Source organism: Megalops cyprinoides, chromosome 13 (genome assembly GCF_013368585.1).
Source record: "Megalops cyprinoides isolate fMegCyp1 chromosome 13, fMegCyp1.pri, whole genome shotgun sequence".
Classification (NCBI taxonomy): Eukaryota; Metazoa; Chordata; class Actinopteri; order Elopiformes; family Megalopidae; genus Megalops; species Megalops cyprinoides.
This window is the reverse complement of record NC_050595.1, coordinates 11861405-11877046: the sequence shown is the minus strand read 5'-3', so window position 1 is coordinate 11877046 and position 15642 is coordinate 11861405. Positions and strand designations below refer to the sequence as shown.

General features: G+C 43.2%; 1 protein-coding gene across 9 annotated transcripts in view; it reads right to left on the bottom strand.

The window, feature by feature from the left end:
- LOC118787886 (transcription factor SOX-6-like) overlaps window positions 1-15642 on the bottom strand; it is a 170839-nt gene that overhangs the window by 110296 nt on the left and 44901 nt on the right. For 3 of the 9 annotated variants that reach the window (XM_036543626.1, XM_036543627.1, XM_036543635.1), the window contains exon 1: window positions 3608-4024. The exons of the other annotated variants lie outside the window; for them this stretch is intronic. In XM_036543626.1, the coding sequence (XP_036399519.1) occupies window positions 3608-3684 (77 nt within the window). In that variant the 5' untranslated portion in view covers window positions 3685-4024. Of the gene's footprint in view, window positions 1-3607; window positions 4025-15642 lie in introns of those variants that run through there. 9 annotated transcript variants of the gene reach the window in all.

Here is a 15642-nt window from a genome sequence, read left to right as displayed (position 1 = left end):
ATTACACAATAACAATGGGCAGGGAACAGACCTAACTAATCAATAAGTGCACCAAAGACAGCCTGTCCCTCAGCACCGCTGCTCCAGTGTCTTTGCGGAGGGGGAGGAGAGGGGGAAAAAAAGAGAAAAGAAAAAAAGCCCTATATTTAGCTGACAATATTGCTGCCACTATATTTATAGGGCTTAAGAGTTAAGTTCTTTGGAGCGGGGGGCTCAAATGGCCAGGAATGCTTTGACTCATGAATTGATGCCACTGATAATGTTTCATCACGCAACAGCCTCTGTTTAATTGGTTCGCATTAGAGGGCCCAGCGCCGGGCAGCCTTGAAGGTCTTGTGACTGGGGCCATGTGTCCGTGGATATCCCGTTTCCTCCCCTATCGTAACGAGCTCTGACTTTTCAGCTCGCCGTCCCGGCCCTCTCACTCTGTTGACCTTTTATAGACAATGGCGATAAGTAACTCCACACCAGCGCACTCAGCCACCCCCCCCACCCTGCCCCACCACCCCCCCTCCCAACCCCCCCTTAACCATAGGTCACTTCAGGAGGAAAATATTAGCCCTTCACTTCTAACACCACTGCAGAAAAAAAGAGAAATAATCAAACACGAGATGGAGACAAGGGGGCCATTGTTTGACTCTGAACCGATGAGAAAGCTGTATATGGCAAACGCTGGTTTATGACGGCGCTTTGAGTTTCCAAGAGTTAGAGCTAACACACATACTTACTCTGTCTCTCTTTCTTGCTCACACAACACACTCTCTCTCTTTCACACACACACACACACACACACACACACACATACACTCACAGACGTAAAAGGAAAATTATACAGGGTGGTCATAAAGTCCCAATATATCTGCTTGAAGAACTTAGAGTTCTTTCAAAATTACATATAAATGCTAATACTCTAGCTGTTTCAGTTTCAGGTATAACCCAAGAAGAGTAAAAATAGTTTGATGCATTCATTCATGGACTTGTGAGATGAATATTATACTTTTTTGGTGAAATAAAGGCATTTCACAGGAAAAGACTGGGACTTAATCACTACCCCGTATTCATATAATAATGAAGCAACCTGCGTTGTTATCGGCAACTATTTTCCCAGTCGTAATATCTACAAGTCCCATCTTGTGCCTGAAAAAAAGTAAAATTCCATATCAATGTAAAATATATACAGGGAAGTAACTGTCCATACAATATGCAATTCACAATGCAGTGCACCAAATACGAATTCTTCTAATTCTGTTCAACAACAGGAAAATGTTTGTTGCTGATTTGTAAGGAGAAATTGGAAATGTGTATTGCAGTGTACGAAAACAAAAATATTATGATTTAAAAAAACAATCAATACTACTACTACTACTACTGACATCTTTCTAAATAATATACTGTATTATACCAATAAAGGGATCATAAATGCATTACAGGAATAAAGAAAAAGCATTTCTAAGCACCTCTCCTCTGTTACATAGTCCTACACATCTAATAAAGCAGGCTACGTATAACTATTTCTGACACAAGGCATCAATTTCAGCTTAAAGTAAACGTTATTTCAGTGTAAGAGTAAAAACCGACAAAGAGATCTTAACGCTTATCAGGCAATTAGCTACATCAGCATTTGAAGAATCAGAAGAGTATGAGGTCACATTGAAGCATACCTCTAAACACAAGCATGTGGACGGAAAGAGGCATGAGCGTTCGTAGAACATTGACAGCAGTTTTCTCTCTGGAGTGCCATGAGAAACACTTGTATTCATGTTTTCACATGATTAAGTTGCTCGCCGTTCCCTCGGCCACAGCAAAACGAAGCCAATTATCAGACCGTCTGTATCTTATTTTACAAATAAAACTGTTTCCCTAAAGGTTTCAGATTTTCATATATAAGAATAAATAAAAAAATAAACGTGTTGAACTGTATTACTGTGTAGTACTTGCATAGATAAAAAAGATGAAATGCTGTTGCTCCATAATCGATTCAACAACCTTTCACACTGAAGTCATAGTCATCAAACTCTTCCCTTCCCTTTTGGAATTTTCAAAAAAAATATATGAAAGGATTCATCTTTTCAACAGTTTAAATAGTGTGTATTATGTAAATGTGTTTTGAGGAAGCTGTTATGCCATTAATTCAAATGTCATTTAAATAAATGTATTTTCAAATTTAATCATAAGGGTAAACAATACAAAAACACGTGCAAAATTTCAAGTGTCATTGATCCTGAACATGAAGTATTCTTCGGAAGTGACACGAACAAGTGAAAAAAAAAAACGTAATAAAAGCGATACCTAAAGGAATTACACAGATGTGCACGGAAAAAAAGACAAGACAGGGCTGCCTTTGCGCGTTTCTCTCTCCTGCTCCGGGAGCCAGGAAGCCCCGCGCTCTCACAGGTGACAAAAGCAAGGATCCGGAGGGTCTTTGCCCCGCATAATGACACGCTGGTACCTGACAGCTCCCGGCTGGAAAATTACTACCGCAGTTTCTGCCATTTAGCACAATTAAATTATCACCTTCCATTGTGCCTGTGCAGTCTTTTAGATCATCCAGGCTTCCGCGGATAATCAGCTGAGAGGGAGAGAGAGCGAGCGAGCGAGCGAGCGGGAGAGACAGAGAGAGGAAGAGAGCGGGAGTCGCTGTGTCTCCTACGCGGAAACACAGAGCTCTGTGTACGGATGGCAGCTCTGCTCCTCGGCTGCGATCAGCCCTACAACTCAGAGCTTCTCTGAATGACAATCACTGAAACTCTTTCGCTTTGCTTTCTACAGCAAAAAAATAATACGTGGGACATACATATATATTCCTACCAAATAATTCTATATGCTAAAACTGCAATTAATATAAACATACACACACATAAATTATTTACGCAAATATATAAGATGTGTTTATCATTCTTTAAATAATAAACGATAAATTACATATAACACATTTCATATAGATAAAAAATAAAAATTCTAATTTCATAACAAATTAAATATTACTTTAAGAATGAATTTATTTATAATACTTGGCTTATTTCTCTGAAAATGAACAAAAATTACTTAATCCCAAGTGGACAACAGTTATGAACAATAATATAACACAATGACACATGGTTTGAGAGAAAAGCATATTGCCAAAAGGCAGCTCTTAACCAGTCCAAATAAATTTGTTTCAATAGTTTTTCCACAACTTTTGACCTCCTCTCAGTCACCACAGCACTTCATTCATAATGTGTTCTCTCACCCAGCATTCTTTTTTTTCCCATTGCAAAATCATGTAAGTTAGAACCGTTAACATGTACAGCATACCCTACAGACACCCTCTCAGGACAGATTAAGCCAGTGTCCTTAACAGTGCGCTGCAGGTATCAAGCAGAGCATCGACAGTAAGTCTGCGCTGTAAATTATTCAAAATAATATCCTCTTGGAGTGTCCTGTTAGACCCCTGCTCATAGTTCAGTTTAACAACCACTTAGTCTGCTAGGTTAGTTCATCGGCTTCATCAATTCCCCCGCGCTGCGCACTACACACTACACACTACGTGCTACGCGCTCCCGGACGGCCGCCCATGAGAGAGCGCTTGAGTGCTCTCCCTACCAGGCGCGGGTCGATGGGCACTCACCCACAGGGCCCGTTGGCCCCTTCTGTGACGACCCCTCTTGGCTGTCCCAGACAGGCGGCCTCAGAGCCGGACGGCATAACACCTTCTCAGATCGCGGAGGGGGGGCACGGAGGTGTTCGGTCGACAACAGGCCAGCGGTCCCAGCCACTGTGCTGTGTCATAACACTTCCACGTGGAGACGCGCCCACACGCCGTCAGGAGGGGAGGGAGGGAGGGTGGCGAGAGAAAACGGCAGCCGACAAGGAGCGGTTTGGCTCCGTCGCCCGCTTTCAGTGGCAGTGGCCGGAATGCAAGAGGGACTCACAGAGGAGCAAAGCTGCTCATTGTTTTGTGTTTTCTTTTTTCCCCTCTCTCTCCCCCTCTCTCTCTCTCTCTCCCTCTAAACGTGCGGAGGTCTAGGGCCTTCTGGGGGATGTGGTTCCCAATGTGCCTTCTGTCACTGCCGCTGCAGTTAAGCAAACTTTACAGCCCAGTCAAGTCATCAAACCAACAGAGCCTATTTGCTGAGCAACAGTGGAGCTTTGTGGTTGGCCTCACAGTTGACAGTAAGTTATGAGGCCTTTGTGAGCGCAAGGGAAGGAAAACAGAGATCGGAATTTGGCAGGAAAATATAATACAGAACTCTCCTGTCTGTGGAACCTGAATTTTTCGTGGAAACAATCAAGCATTGTTGAGGGAAAGAAAAGCAACTCTGACAGATGAAATATAGAGGGGGGCCCCCTTTTAGGAAAACAGTAAACAAAGCGCCATTCAGGGCCAGCTCCTTTCTGTCATTTATACAGATAGTTTCTTCTGTGCGGCCCGAGAGTTTACGGCAAAGAGCTCAGATTCAACAAATCAAGTGTAAAAACTCCCACAGTCCACACTTAGGCGAGCTGCAGAGAGGGAAGGGACTGCCAAAGAGAGAAAGAGGAGGAGGAGGGGGGGGGTGTGAAAGAGTCAGAGAAAGAGAGAGGGAGAGAGAGAGGGAGTTAGTGAGAGAGAAACAGAGAGAGAGGGGAAGAGTGAGAGGGAGAGAGGGATATCACAAGATTCTCTGTTTCCGAGAGAGATACAATGAGCAGATAGGAGTCCGGGGAGGAGGGGAAAACACAAGGGGGGGGGGGGGGGGGGTGGACTGAAAAAACTCTAAAGGACTCGCCAAAACAGTGGGAACAATGGCTAATTATGAAGGACAGGAAAGGAGAGGGACACTGGAGACACTCTGTGGAATATGAAAGGAAGGGGCTATTCGGCACGGCGGCTGGGGAACTGTGAGCCTCAGTCCTCGGGCCGGACCTCATGAGGTCACCATTGGCAGCCGGCGCCCAGAAAAGTTGGGCTGGTACAACTGCCGTTTGGACATCTGGAATGTCGGCACACAGTGGCTCGCTTTTTCCCCCCAATTCCTTTCTCTTCCAAAAATAGGCGGCTTCGCCAGCGCTGGTCACCCAAATTGGAAAATTTGCAGCACATAATGAAAAGAAAAGCAGTTTTGTTCCCTTTCATTCTCATCTCATAACTGGATTTCTGTGGGGGGAAAAATTTGAGGAAATTACCTTCAACGCTGCTATGATTAAGCAGCTCTATTCTTGGGCCGGGGTGAACAACAGCTCATTAGTCACAGCTGGTCCCACCCCTTTTCCTTGTGTTTTTTTCTTTTCTTTCTTTCTTTCTTTCTTTCTTTCTTTCGTTCTTTCAGAATCACAGAACTTCATTGGTTGAATGCACAAAGCACAAAAAAACCCATCCATGTTTGTCTTCCTGGACTTTCTTTGAGTTACTTAGTCTGAGGGGAAGTTTGACAAACTGAGGATGATAAGGAAAGACTATAAACATGGCTCCATTTCATTCATGTGACACATCAGTCTGAATATTAAAACAGAGGAACTTCCTTTGCCCCACCCATATGAGGCGGGCTAAAGGAACTGATTAACTGAGGGCCAGCTAGATACACCTCACAGATTCATGATTAAACCTTATTATTAAGCCTTATTATTCTGGGAAACTGACACTGAATTCTGGTTTAAACCACTGAAACCAATTCATTATCCCTCGCTGAATGGCAAGGCATGGTCAACAGAGTGTAGCAATGCATCAGGTCTTGGGGGGGGGGGGGGTGACAGAGTCTGTTCGGAGAGGCTTAAAAGTCACTACAGAGACTGATAGCTATTAAAAAAACAATAAGGCACAGAGAAACAAGGTCTTAAAGTTAGACCACAGCTCTCACCACTGAGCTGAATAATCACCTAAATATCTGGTTCCCAGACGTTCATGAATGGCTCCTGTTTTAGCAATACTACGATGGTTTCACATGCAGACGTGCAAAGGAAACCACTCCAACAGAACGTGAAGCATTGCCTAATAAAACCTAAGGGCTGACAGATGTGGTCAAACAGAAAGAAAAGTGCAACACAGCCCCTGTGGGGATCAGGGACATGACACGCACGAGCCACTGACTGATGGCGAAGACCCCTCTGTAATCGGGAGACAGGACCTCTCGCAGACTGAGGTGAGAAAACGCCCCCTTGACTGAGAGAAAAGGCCTCCCTATGACTGACAGAAAAGACATCTCTCTGACTAATACAGAACATTGAGCGCAAGGATTTCCCACCGAAAGCGAAGACTTCTCTCTGACTGATGGAGAACACTTCTCTACTTCACCAGCCTGTTGCTGACTATGCATCTGACCACTGTCCCTCAGCCGTGAACTTCCTCCTCAATTTGCCTTCAACACTAAAGGGACCATTCACTCCTACAAAAAACTCTAAAATCCAACAAATTACAAAATGTCTATAATTTCATCACCAACAAAATTATAAGTGATTGATGAATGTACTCTCTTTTTGTCTTTTTTCTCTCTTTTTGTCTGACTATCCCAATTGTAGTGACATTTAGCAGAAGCTCTAGCCCCTGGTATCCAGGAGCAGTCCGGTTGACTAACACCTTCTTCCTTTCTTTTCCTGGCGGACACATGCTGACATGCATCATGATAGGGTTTCAGAATGAAATCATTAACTAAATTGCTTTCTTAAAAACCACAAGTGCACAGCACGGTTTTCAGACTTTATCCATCACAGGTCTTTTTTATTGCCGGGTCCTGGGATCGCCTTCAGAGATCCATTTTCGGCATTCTGCAACCGCAGGCTTTATCCTCTGCTCTGTCAGGTTCAGAATGGCAAATATGGAATAATCTGGTAATCTCAAACTATTCCTCCATTTTCCCCTCCAGTGCTTAGACAAAGGCAGCCTTTGTCTCTTCATATTTGTAAAGGTTTAGGCTACTTAATGAACTCAACTCAAAATCACAGAACCAATCAAAAACATATTAAACTAATAAAATCCTGTTTTAGTAGCTCCTTTTTAAAAGGGTCTTTCAGAGACTGGGTGTATTCCACACATGTACACACTTAAGTTGCTCTCTGCAGTCTATCACCAAAGAATTAGAAACACAGACACTATGAAAAAGGTTCCACATTCAGCTACAGAATCGCTCACCTCAACCATCTACACATCAATCAACAAAAAACAGTAGTGAAACTTAATTAAAAACAAATTTAAAAAACTAAACACGATCAATAAATTAATGATGTTCATATACGCTTCCCATAATACTAATGAACAAAAATATAAAAAGGGAGGTCAGAATTCATTCATAAGGTACATTATGCAAAAAAGACATTTCCCCTGTGCCCAATACTGTATGTGGTAATATTGTCTCTATCTCGACTCAAATAGACTGGAATATCCAAAGCAAACAGACAAAGGTAAATAGCTGGTGAAGGCCAGACAAATATTTGATAAGCGGAGAGAGGGATTGTGCGTACAGTATGGATGGATGTGGCTTCAGCAGTTCTCCCTCTCTCTCTCCCTCCCTCACTCTTCCTCTCTCTCTATTGAACAGATGTGTCTTTCACAGCCACGCGGTATGTGCAACCAATCTGCAAACAATAGCCAGGGTCTGACAAAGGTCGTCTTTTGCAATATGCTGGTTATCAAGGGCCACAGAGTACGCCCTGCCCACGCAGGCTGGGCCGCCTTCATGTGGCCCACCTCCCGCGTGTCAGGTGAAGAGGCCGCCGCGCCGCCATTGTAACGTGTAAATAAAGCCGTTACACAAGCGTAAGCACCCTCTCTGACCTTACCTTAACCTAACAGTTGCTGTAAACAAGTCCAATCCTATTAGCCTAATAATATACACAGAGCGGGTCGCGGTATCCACACGTTTAGGCCACTAATGCCATTTCCAAGGCTTAAATAACGCACTCCTCTCTGCTGTCGCACAGTAACTAACAGGTGAGGCCTATGCAAGCCTACTCTGCCTCACAGATCAACAGAACAAAAGCCATACATCAGTTCTAAACACGGTATCATCTCATTCCTCTGGAGGTTTCTGGCCTGATGGAATTTAAATATTAAAAACAGAAGTAAAAATTTAGTTCAACTTTCACGGTCTAAGACATCTTTTATGTAGATAATTGGCTGCCTTTTGGCAAAAAAAAAGCATTTTCAGAGAGAACGATGGTATACGTCCCTTTGGCCTCTAAACAGTAAATATCATACATTAATAATCACATGAAATATGCTGTAACATGCATGGGAATACACTATGCAACACATGATCTCGCAGACACATCAACAGCGGTTTCCTTCTGAATTTCCAGCGCAGGGAGAAAAGCATGGAATTTTGTCATACGCACTGTGAGGAATGCAAAGCTTTCCGTCTCATCTGTCTTCATACATCTCCATGACAGGAGGACCGCATTAGCCTTCAGGCCGCAAACAGACAAAATGAGCTTTAATAAATTATTAGAGCTCATTAATTATATCTGCGGTCGAAGCAATAGCCGACTGTTCGTGTTTACAGTTCTTCAAAGTTGTAATTTACTGCAAAGCTTTCTACTGTTTATTTTTCCCACTGTATGCATTTTTAAAGACATTTTTTTGGTAAACACACAGTGAGCTTAAATGATATTAAATGAGCTGAAAGTGGAGAGAGTGCTGAGTTCTGTGGTATCAATAATTGTCCTGAAAAACATAGCAGTAAAATAGTGTGGTGACGCATAAAAAACAGTGATTAGTACATTATTTATGGGATGTTCTCAAAGATAACCTTTTGACCATTTAAAATTATGTGATGCTTTAACCAAAAAAATCTAAATTACTTTTACTCAGATGACCAAAACTTAGCTCTAAAACTATGGACAGATATTAGGTGAAAAATTGAATAAAAGATCTTCCTCTTTTCTGGATTTTCCAGATATCAGGGCCATATCACAGTGCCTCCCTGCGTTGAACCCACAGGGAGGTGGCACATAATTACCATTTAGGAAGCCGCATTATTTTGTCTCAAATTACCATTAGCTGTTCTGTTCTGCATTTTCAAGAAAAACAAACTTATAAATATGAATTCAGCAAACACATTTTTCAGCTCACATCAGCGCATCTACATTATTCAACACAAAGCTGAAAATGAACACCACATCTGCTAACTGCAGAATAGCGCAGTTTTATCTGGAATTAGTACACACACATATAAATGGGTTTGTAGTTAATTCTTCCAGAATATGTAACAGGCAAATCTATGACAAAACATGTCATCTGTTAAACTCAATACTATAAATCTGTATGGAAATCAGTAATCTCACTGAAACAGATTGTTCAGTATGTATGTACAGTACCCTTACTGTAAGCTGTTTACACACTTCACACATTATTTCTATTAATGTGTGGTGAGTATACACACTGTGTACTTGAAGCGTTTGTGCTATTTTCGTGTGTGCGATTGAGGCGTATGAAAGCCTATCACCCTCTCCTGTAAGAATGCCTGGCTCTTACTGAATGCCCACACAGCCAGCCATCGAGTGGAGAGGCGGTCCAGGAGGAGAAGTGCTTGTCACAAGCAAGCAGCTCCATCACAGGACTTATAGAAATACAGAGCTTTTGAAAGGGTGAGACTGAAAGCAGCACAGCACACTTACGCTGCATCAAGGCAAATACGTTTCAAAACAGGATGACAGCAAAGATGCGGGAGCCCACCTGGGCAGTCTCACCTTTAATGAGCTGGTCCCATCAATATGTCTCTTAGAGTGTATTGTAGATTTGATAGCGTATTGAAACATACTTTAAAATCACATTACTTATAACATGAGAAAGAGGGACATAAGAGTCTGGAAATTAGGGAACGACAGACCCATCATGGAGAGAGCGGTGGGTACCAGCTGGAGTACCGGGCTGTGATTTTGAGCTGTACGCTATAAGGCTCCCCATCAGCAATGCCTGGCTCCACAGAGGGTTAAGACAGCCAGGTGAGCATCTAAACATCATCCTTCAATTCAGCTTGTCAAAATGACTCACTTTCTGTCCTCGCTGCCCACGTCATGTTAAGCGTTTTCCCTCTCCTTTTGAGCGGCAGTCACAAAGGGGTTGCACCGTGTGCCTGGAAACGCGTTCGGTGAAGCGCATTAAAACTGATCGCACGTTGAGAAATGTTCTCAGCCAGTCGAGCATTTCTTGGTGTTCACTGTGGAAGTACACCCATTGAATCATCATACCTTTGCCATTGTATACGCTTCTCCTGCTCTTGCCCCGCCCACAATGACCTCCTCCCTCTGCTCTAGCTCCACCCATAGACAGGCCTTGGACACCCTCTCTCTGTACTGGACCTGTCCACAGCTATCCCTCCCATTGCCCTGGCCACACCCACAGTGAGCCCTTCCTGTACTGTGGCCCCACCCACAGCAAGCCCTTTCTCTGCTTTAGCCCTACCCACAGACTGTCGCCTCTCTTACACAGAGCACCGACAGGCACAGCTCGCTCTGAATGAAGCCGTCGCACACGAAAACAAGGCAGATCATAATGTGCCTGTGTAATTTTTAATTAAGTCCCCCTTAGCGGCTGCTATTATCTCTGACTAATGGCATACACTGGCCCTCTCTCATTACCAGAGTGGGTTTTAACTGGGCCACTTGTTTGATACAGTTAGAGTTAATGCACTATGAATATCTCACAGAGAGTCATCAGGTTTTGCTGAGGGTGTCTAGCGATCTGAATATTCAATAACTTCCCGTAATTACATGCACAATTCATCAGATTCTATCTGATTGCCGGGGAAGGAGAAAAAAAGAGGAGCAGACAGGATTTGATTCCTGGAGGACAGAAATCTTAATCACAAAACTAACATTATGGCACTAATTGAAATCTAAATTGAAAGGCTTGGCTCAGAGGGAGAGTGTGCCAGGCTATGAGAGAGGGAGGATACACAACTGCTGATGGAGGAGTGGAGGAAACAGAGACAGCAGGTCTACTGAAGCAGCTGGGGGTGGGAGAAACCCTCCTAACCCAAGCCTCCACCCTTAGACAAGTTGTCACCTGGTTTCTAGGCGCTCCAACATGCCTCAGTGCCACATGCTGTCAAAACTCTAGCTGACCCCCCATGGTATTCCAGACCACATAAAAGCATGAGTCACATGCTGTATATGAGTGCCACTGCCCTGTCACAACACACGTCGAGCGAGTAAAAAGGAAATGCACTGCAACAACTAAACATTTCTGGACAGTAACATCTGAATGTCAGGGTTAAACATTACACCCTGAATTGGAGCCTTACTGGTTGTGTGTGTGAGGACAGGGCTAGCATACTTTCATGAGTGCTGCACTGAAGAGGTTCACAAAGCGCTGTGGTTTTGTCCCTATCCTAGAGCAAACCAGGTGTTTCTGAGGACTGCGAGTCCATGCGAGCATGGAAAAAAGAAACAACAAAGAAGGCCGATGCTGCTGACCTTTGCTGCCTGAATGCTCTGAGAAACATGGACTTCGTTTCCTATTTGTGAGCACTATGTCTGAGGTAACTGGTCGATTCTGCTTGCATAACACAGCCATTGTCCAGTCCCAGTGCGGACATTTTGTTCATAGTACAGCATATAAATGTCCTCAATTCACCTCTGTAGCTGCTAATCAGTTCTGTTATTTATAGCCATTTTTCATGTGTGGCTAGGGCTTCAAATTAAGGCAGAAATAGCAATATAAATACCAAAGCATGAGTTTACTTGGAAAAATATCTACGATTCCATGCATGGAGAAAGACAGTATTTTAAAATATATTAAGTAACACCTGTGTTGTAGCATTTCTAAATAGGCCTTTCCTTGTGTTTTCTTAACTGAAGAGACTGTGTTTTATCGTTCCAAGACATTCTATCAAATTAAAGATAATCATATCAACAATCTCTCTTTCAGGCTGCATGGAATTGGAACTGACTTTGCGCACATGCACTGGAATTTGTTGGACTGAAAAACAAATAATAAAGCTATCCTTGAGTACTTTGTGTTCTGGTATTTAAGATGTTCTGCATCATGTAAGACAAAAATTCTGGTCTATAAGGAAACTGTGTATTCTGTTGAAATATAGTCAGTCAGTGCATATGCTATATAAATCAGAGGGGATACAGTCAGACAGTGCACATGCAATAGAAATCAGAATATTCAGAGTCTGCATCTGATACAAATCAGAAGTAACAGAAGGTATAGACCAGTGCTATTCATTTGGCAACCCGGGGGCTGGATGCAGCCTACCATGAACTTCCTGTTGGTGCTTTGATCATAAAGACCCAAAAAATCAAGCGGTTGACTGCTATAAACTGACCGTTCACCACCCAAGAGAAACATAAGGAAGATGTAGATGCTTTATTTGAAATGTGATAAATATGCTTGATGATATGCCTATTACTTTAAGACTGTGTCTGCATTACTTATGCACATATCCTACACATTCATCCAATTTTTTAACAACACATTATGTTTGTCCCATCTAGTACAGATACTACTACAAATATTTGACTGACAAGAAGAGCAGATGAACAGTCCAAGTACAGACTGATCCTGTCCCCACCCCCCTCCTGCAAGATCTGCACTTCATCCCAGACACTGGATTAATATTCAGCCCTCAATAGCAGTTAATTAGTAATGCCAAATTCATTAACCCATACTGCTGTTACAGTGGCCCGTACCATAAATTAGCTTAATGCGAGCAGACAGATTCCAGTTGTAATAGGAGACATAAAATGTAAGGAGAAACACATATGACCGTAGATCATAGATCACAGCAACTCTGCGGTGGTTTAGCGTGGCAGGCCTCGTTCCGAACAGAGCTTTAGCGGGTCCTGTTACAGAATGTTTTTTTTTCCTTTTCCTTGCCTTTTTTTGTAATAGCTCCTCATCATGGAGAGAAATCCATCAAATTAAATGCTGAACAATACAAAGTGGTGGATATTTTAAATAAGACACTTAAGTGGGAGTTATCTGCTTTTTTTATGCAGACCTTTGCAATGCAAAAAAGTGGGTACGTGCAATGCAGTGGAATCCATGGGGAGGTGTCTTATCTGAGGGGAGTGAGCAGTGCCAGAAACAAATATTAAAACTGTAGCAACCTGCCCCCCCCCCCCCAACCCCCCACCAGTCTTCCCTCTTCCGCTCAGGGGACGCGTATGGGAACGGCTGGAGGCGGTCCAAACACCCTTTGACAGCTTATAGGAGAGGTTATTTTTCTTCCAAATCTCTGGCATAAATCTAGTTTGTGTTTGTTTAGAGTCAGCTTGTAACAAGTAGGTTTTGGCTGCGTGGCGCGTTTCACTCCTGCACTCCTTGCACCAGGCTATTCCTCCCCTCCTTTCCTCTGCCCCTCTCTCTCTCTCTCTCTCTCTCTCTCTCTCTCCCCATCTCCCTCTCTCCCTCTCTCTCTCTCTCTCTCTCTCTCTCCCTCTCTCCCTCTTTTTTGTGCCTTTCAAATGGGTGAGCTGCAGGTATTCGGTTCAGCGTCTGGCCTGACGGCGGGGAACAAATGGAGGCACAAAACAAACTGCTATTGTAAAAGGGGACAACGACCTTTGCTGTCCTTGGATTACGTGGTGACCTTTCATCTCCCCTATCCCCCAGTGGTCTCGCCTAACAACTCGCACCACAGAGCCTATTAGGGCCGGATTCCACTTTGTTGTTAAAAAGCGTCCTGTCCTTTCAGAACGCTCTCTTTCTCTTTTTCTATTTTTTGAAGCCAAGGTGGTAGAGGAACACAAGTCCATTGTTCCCTCGCAGATGGAAGTTGGAGTTACTACGGCAACAGCGCTAATCCTTCTTTTTACTACCTTTCTTCATATTATTGGCCTATCAAGTGCTACCTTTTAACTCATGAGCTTGGAGGCTGGTAGAGGAGTCTCCCCTCGCTTTAATTAGCTATGATTTTCACCGTATAGACAACGTGATGAGCTAATCGAAATTTGCAAAATAATGACGTACTACCAGAAACTATTCCCTCTCCTGAGTCCCGGTCTAAGAATAACAATAATGAGTCCATTATGGAGGAGCGGACATTAAACTGCTGCCCTGCCTCGCAAACAGAGAGCGTAATTGTTCTGCTGTTGTCCACACAAGCAACAACCTATTGTTGCCGGCTTGAAAAATAAAGCAGTGGAGAATGGGTGCCATAATGATGGGTCTGTGCTGCCATGCTGGCCCATACAGAACCGTCTGCTGAGAGAGCTTGACAGGACTGCTGATTTGCTGAAAGAGATGTGGAAGAAGACAACTGTCTGGCTTTTTAAAAAATGTCCTTTTTCTGTTCTTTTTTTTTTTTTTTTTTGTCGGCTTCCCTCACTTCTTAAATAGCCATCGAGTCACGTTATCCAATGGCCATTCAGCAGGGGGAGACGGGCTGAGCTTTACAAGGACACAGTTTTGGGTATGGTGCGGTTCTTGTGCCGGATCCAGGGTGGACCGGATTAAATTAGCCTTCTTTTTAGTTATATTTGACTTTGGAGAGAGGACAACACAGCAGCAGTGATTTACACTACATCAGACAGAGAACACCCTGGGAAATTACACCGTCTTTAATTAAAAAAAAAACATAACCATAAAAACAACAACATTTCTTAATATTCATAAGATATTGCATAAATAAGCAGGTAAGCCACTGCCTTTCATCGTCCCTACGTGGAGAGCGTCAGACAGTTGCGATGAGCTATCAAAGGGCTGCTTCTGCATTTTATGTTCTTACAGCAGCTGGGTGAACGGCTCTTTGTGTAAAACAGAGCCGGGGTGGCCAAACGCGGCGCTGCACCTTTTAAATGCGTCTCATTGTGCGGCAGGGCAGAGCAGGAGGGGAACAGGAATGCTAAGTGGGCCCCTTTGCCTCGTCAACCTCCGGTGTGTTTCATTTATCTTCATCTTGTTAGACTAAATTAATTAACAATCTCAGTGTTACACACTTTCTCTTTTCATTACATCAAATAATGGCAGAGATGTGGGAGGAGGTCCTATCCATAGGGATTAAGCTGGGACTGCTGTAGAGATCTCTCTCTCTCTCTCTCTCTCTCTCTCTCTCTCTCACACACACACACACACACACACACACATACAAGGCTGTGATAGACTGATACTGCTGCAGAGATCAGTCTCTCTCACAGATACACCTGTGACACACTGCTGCAGAGATCACTCTCTCACACACAAACGACTGTGATACACTGAGAGCACTGCAGAGATAACGCTACAATAGAGACCACTAACAATATCAGTACAGTAGTGCGCCAATCATTCAGAGGGAAGTGAAACATTGCTCTGATTCTCTGTCTTTTCAGTTTTGATCTGCTTTTTTTTTTTTTTTACTTTGAAAAGTCTTTCTTCTTTTTCAACACAAAAATTGAATGAGGTTACTGAGTTTTAGGGTAAGAGATACACTCATCTGTGATGAACTGCAGCGTATGTGTCTCTAACCGTGTCTAGCATGTGCTACATCGAGCTGGAAGCTCAGCTGTCATTACTTTGGACATACAGTGCAAAGGCAGCACATTAAATTATTTACAAAATAAAGTCAAAAATGCTTAAAGTTGAAGAGCGAGGAATTACTTCACTTCTGGGAATCTCGACTTGCCTCTAAAAATGACTACTACCGGGTATGAGTTCACTTACATCAAAACGGACTCATATTTTGACAGCTGTAATTGAGCATAGCGCTTAAATAAAGTTGGAAATGCCATGACTCACAACAAAAGCAATGACTCCATTTT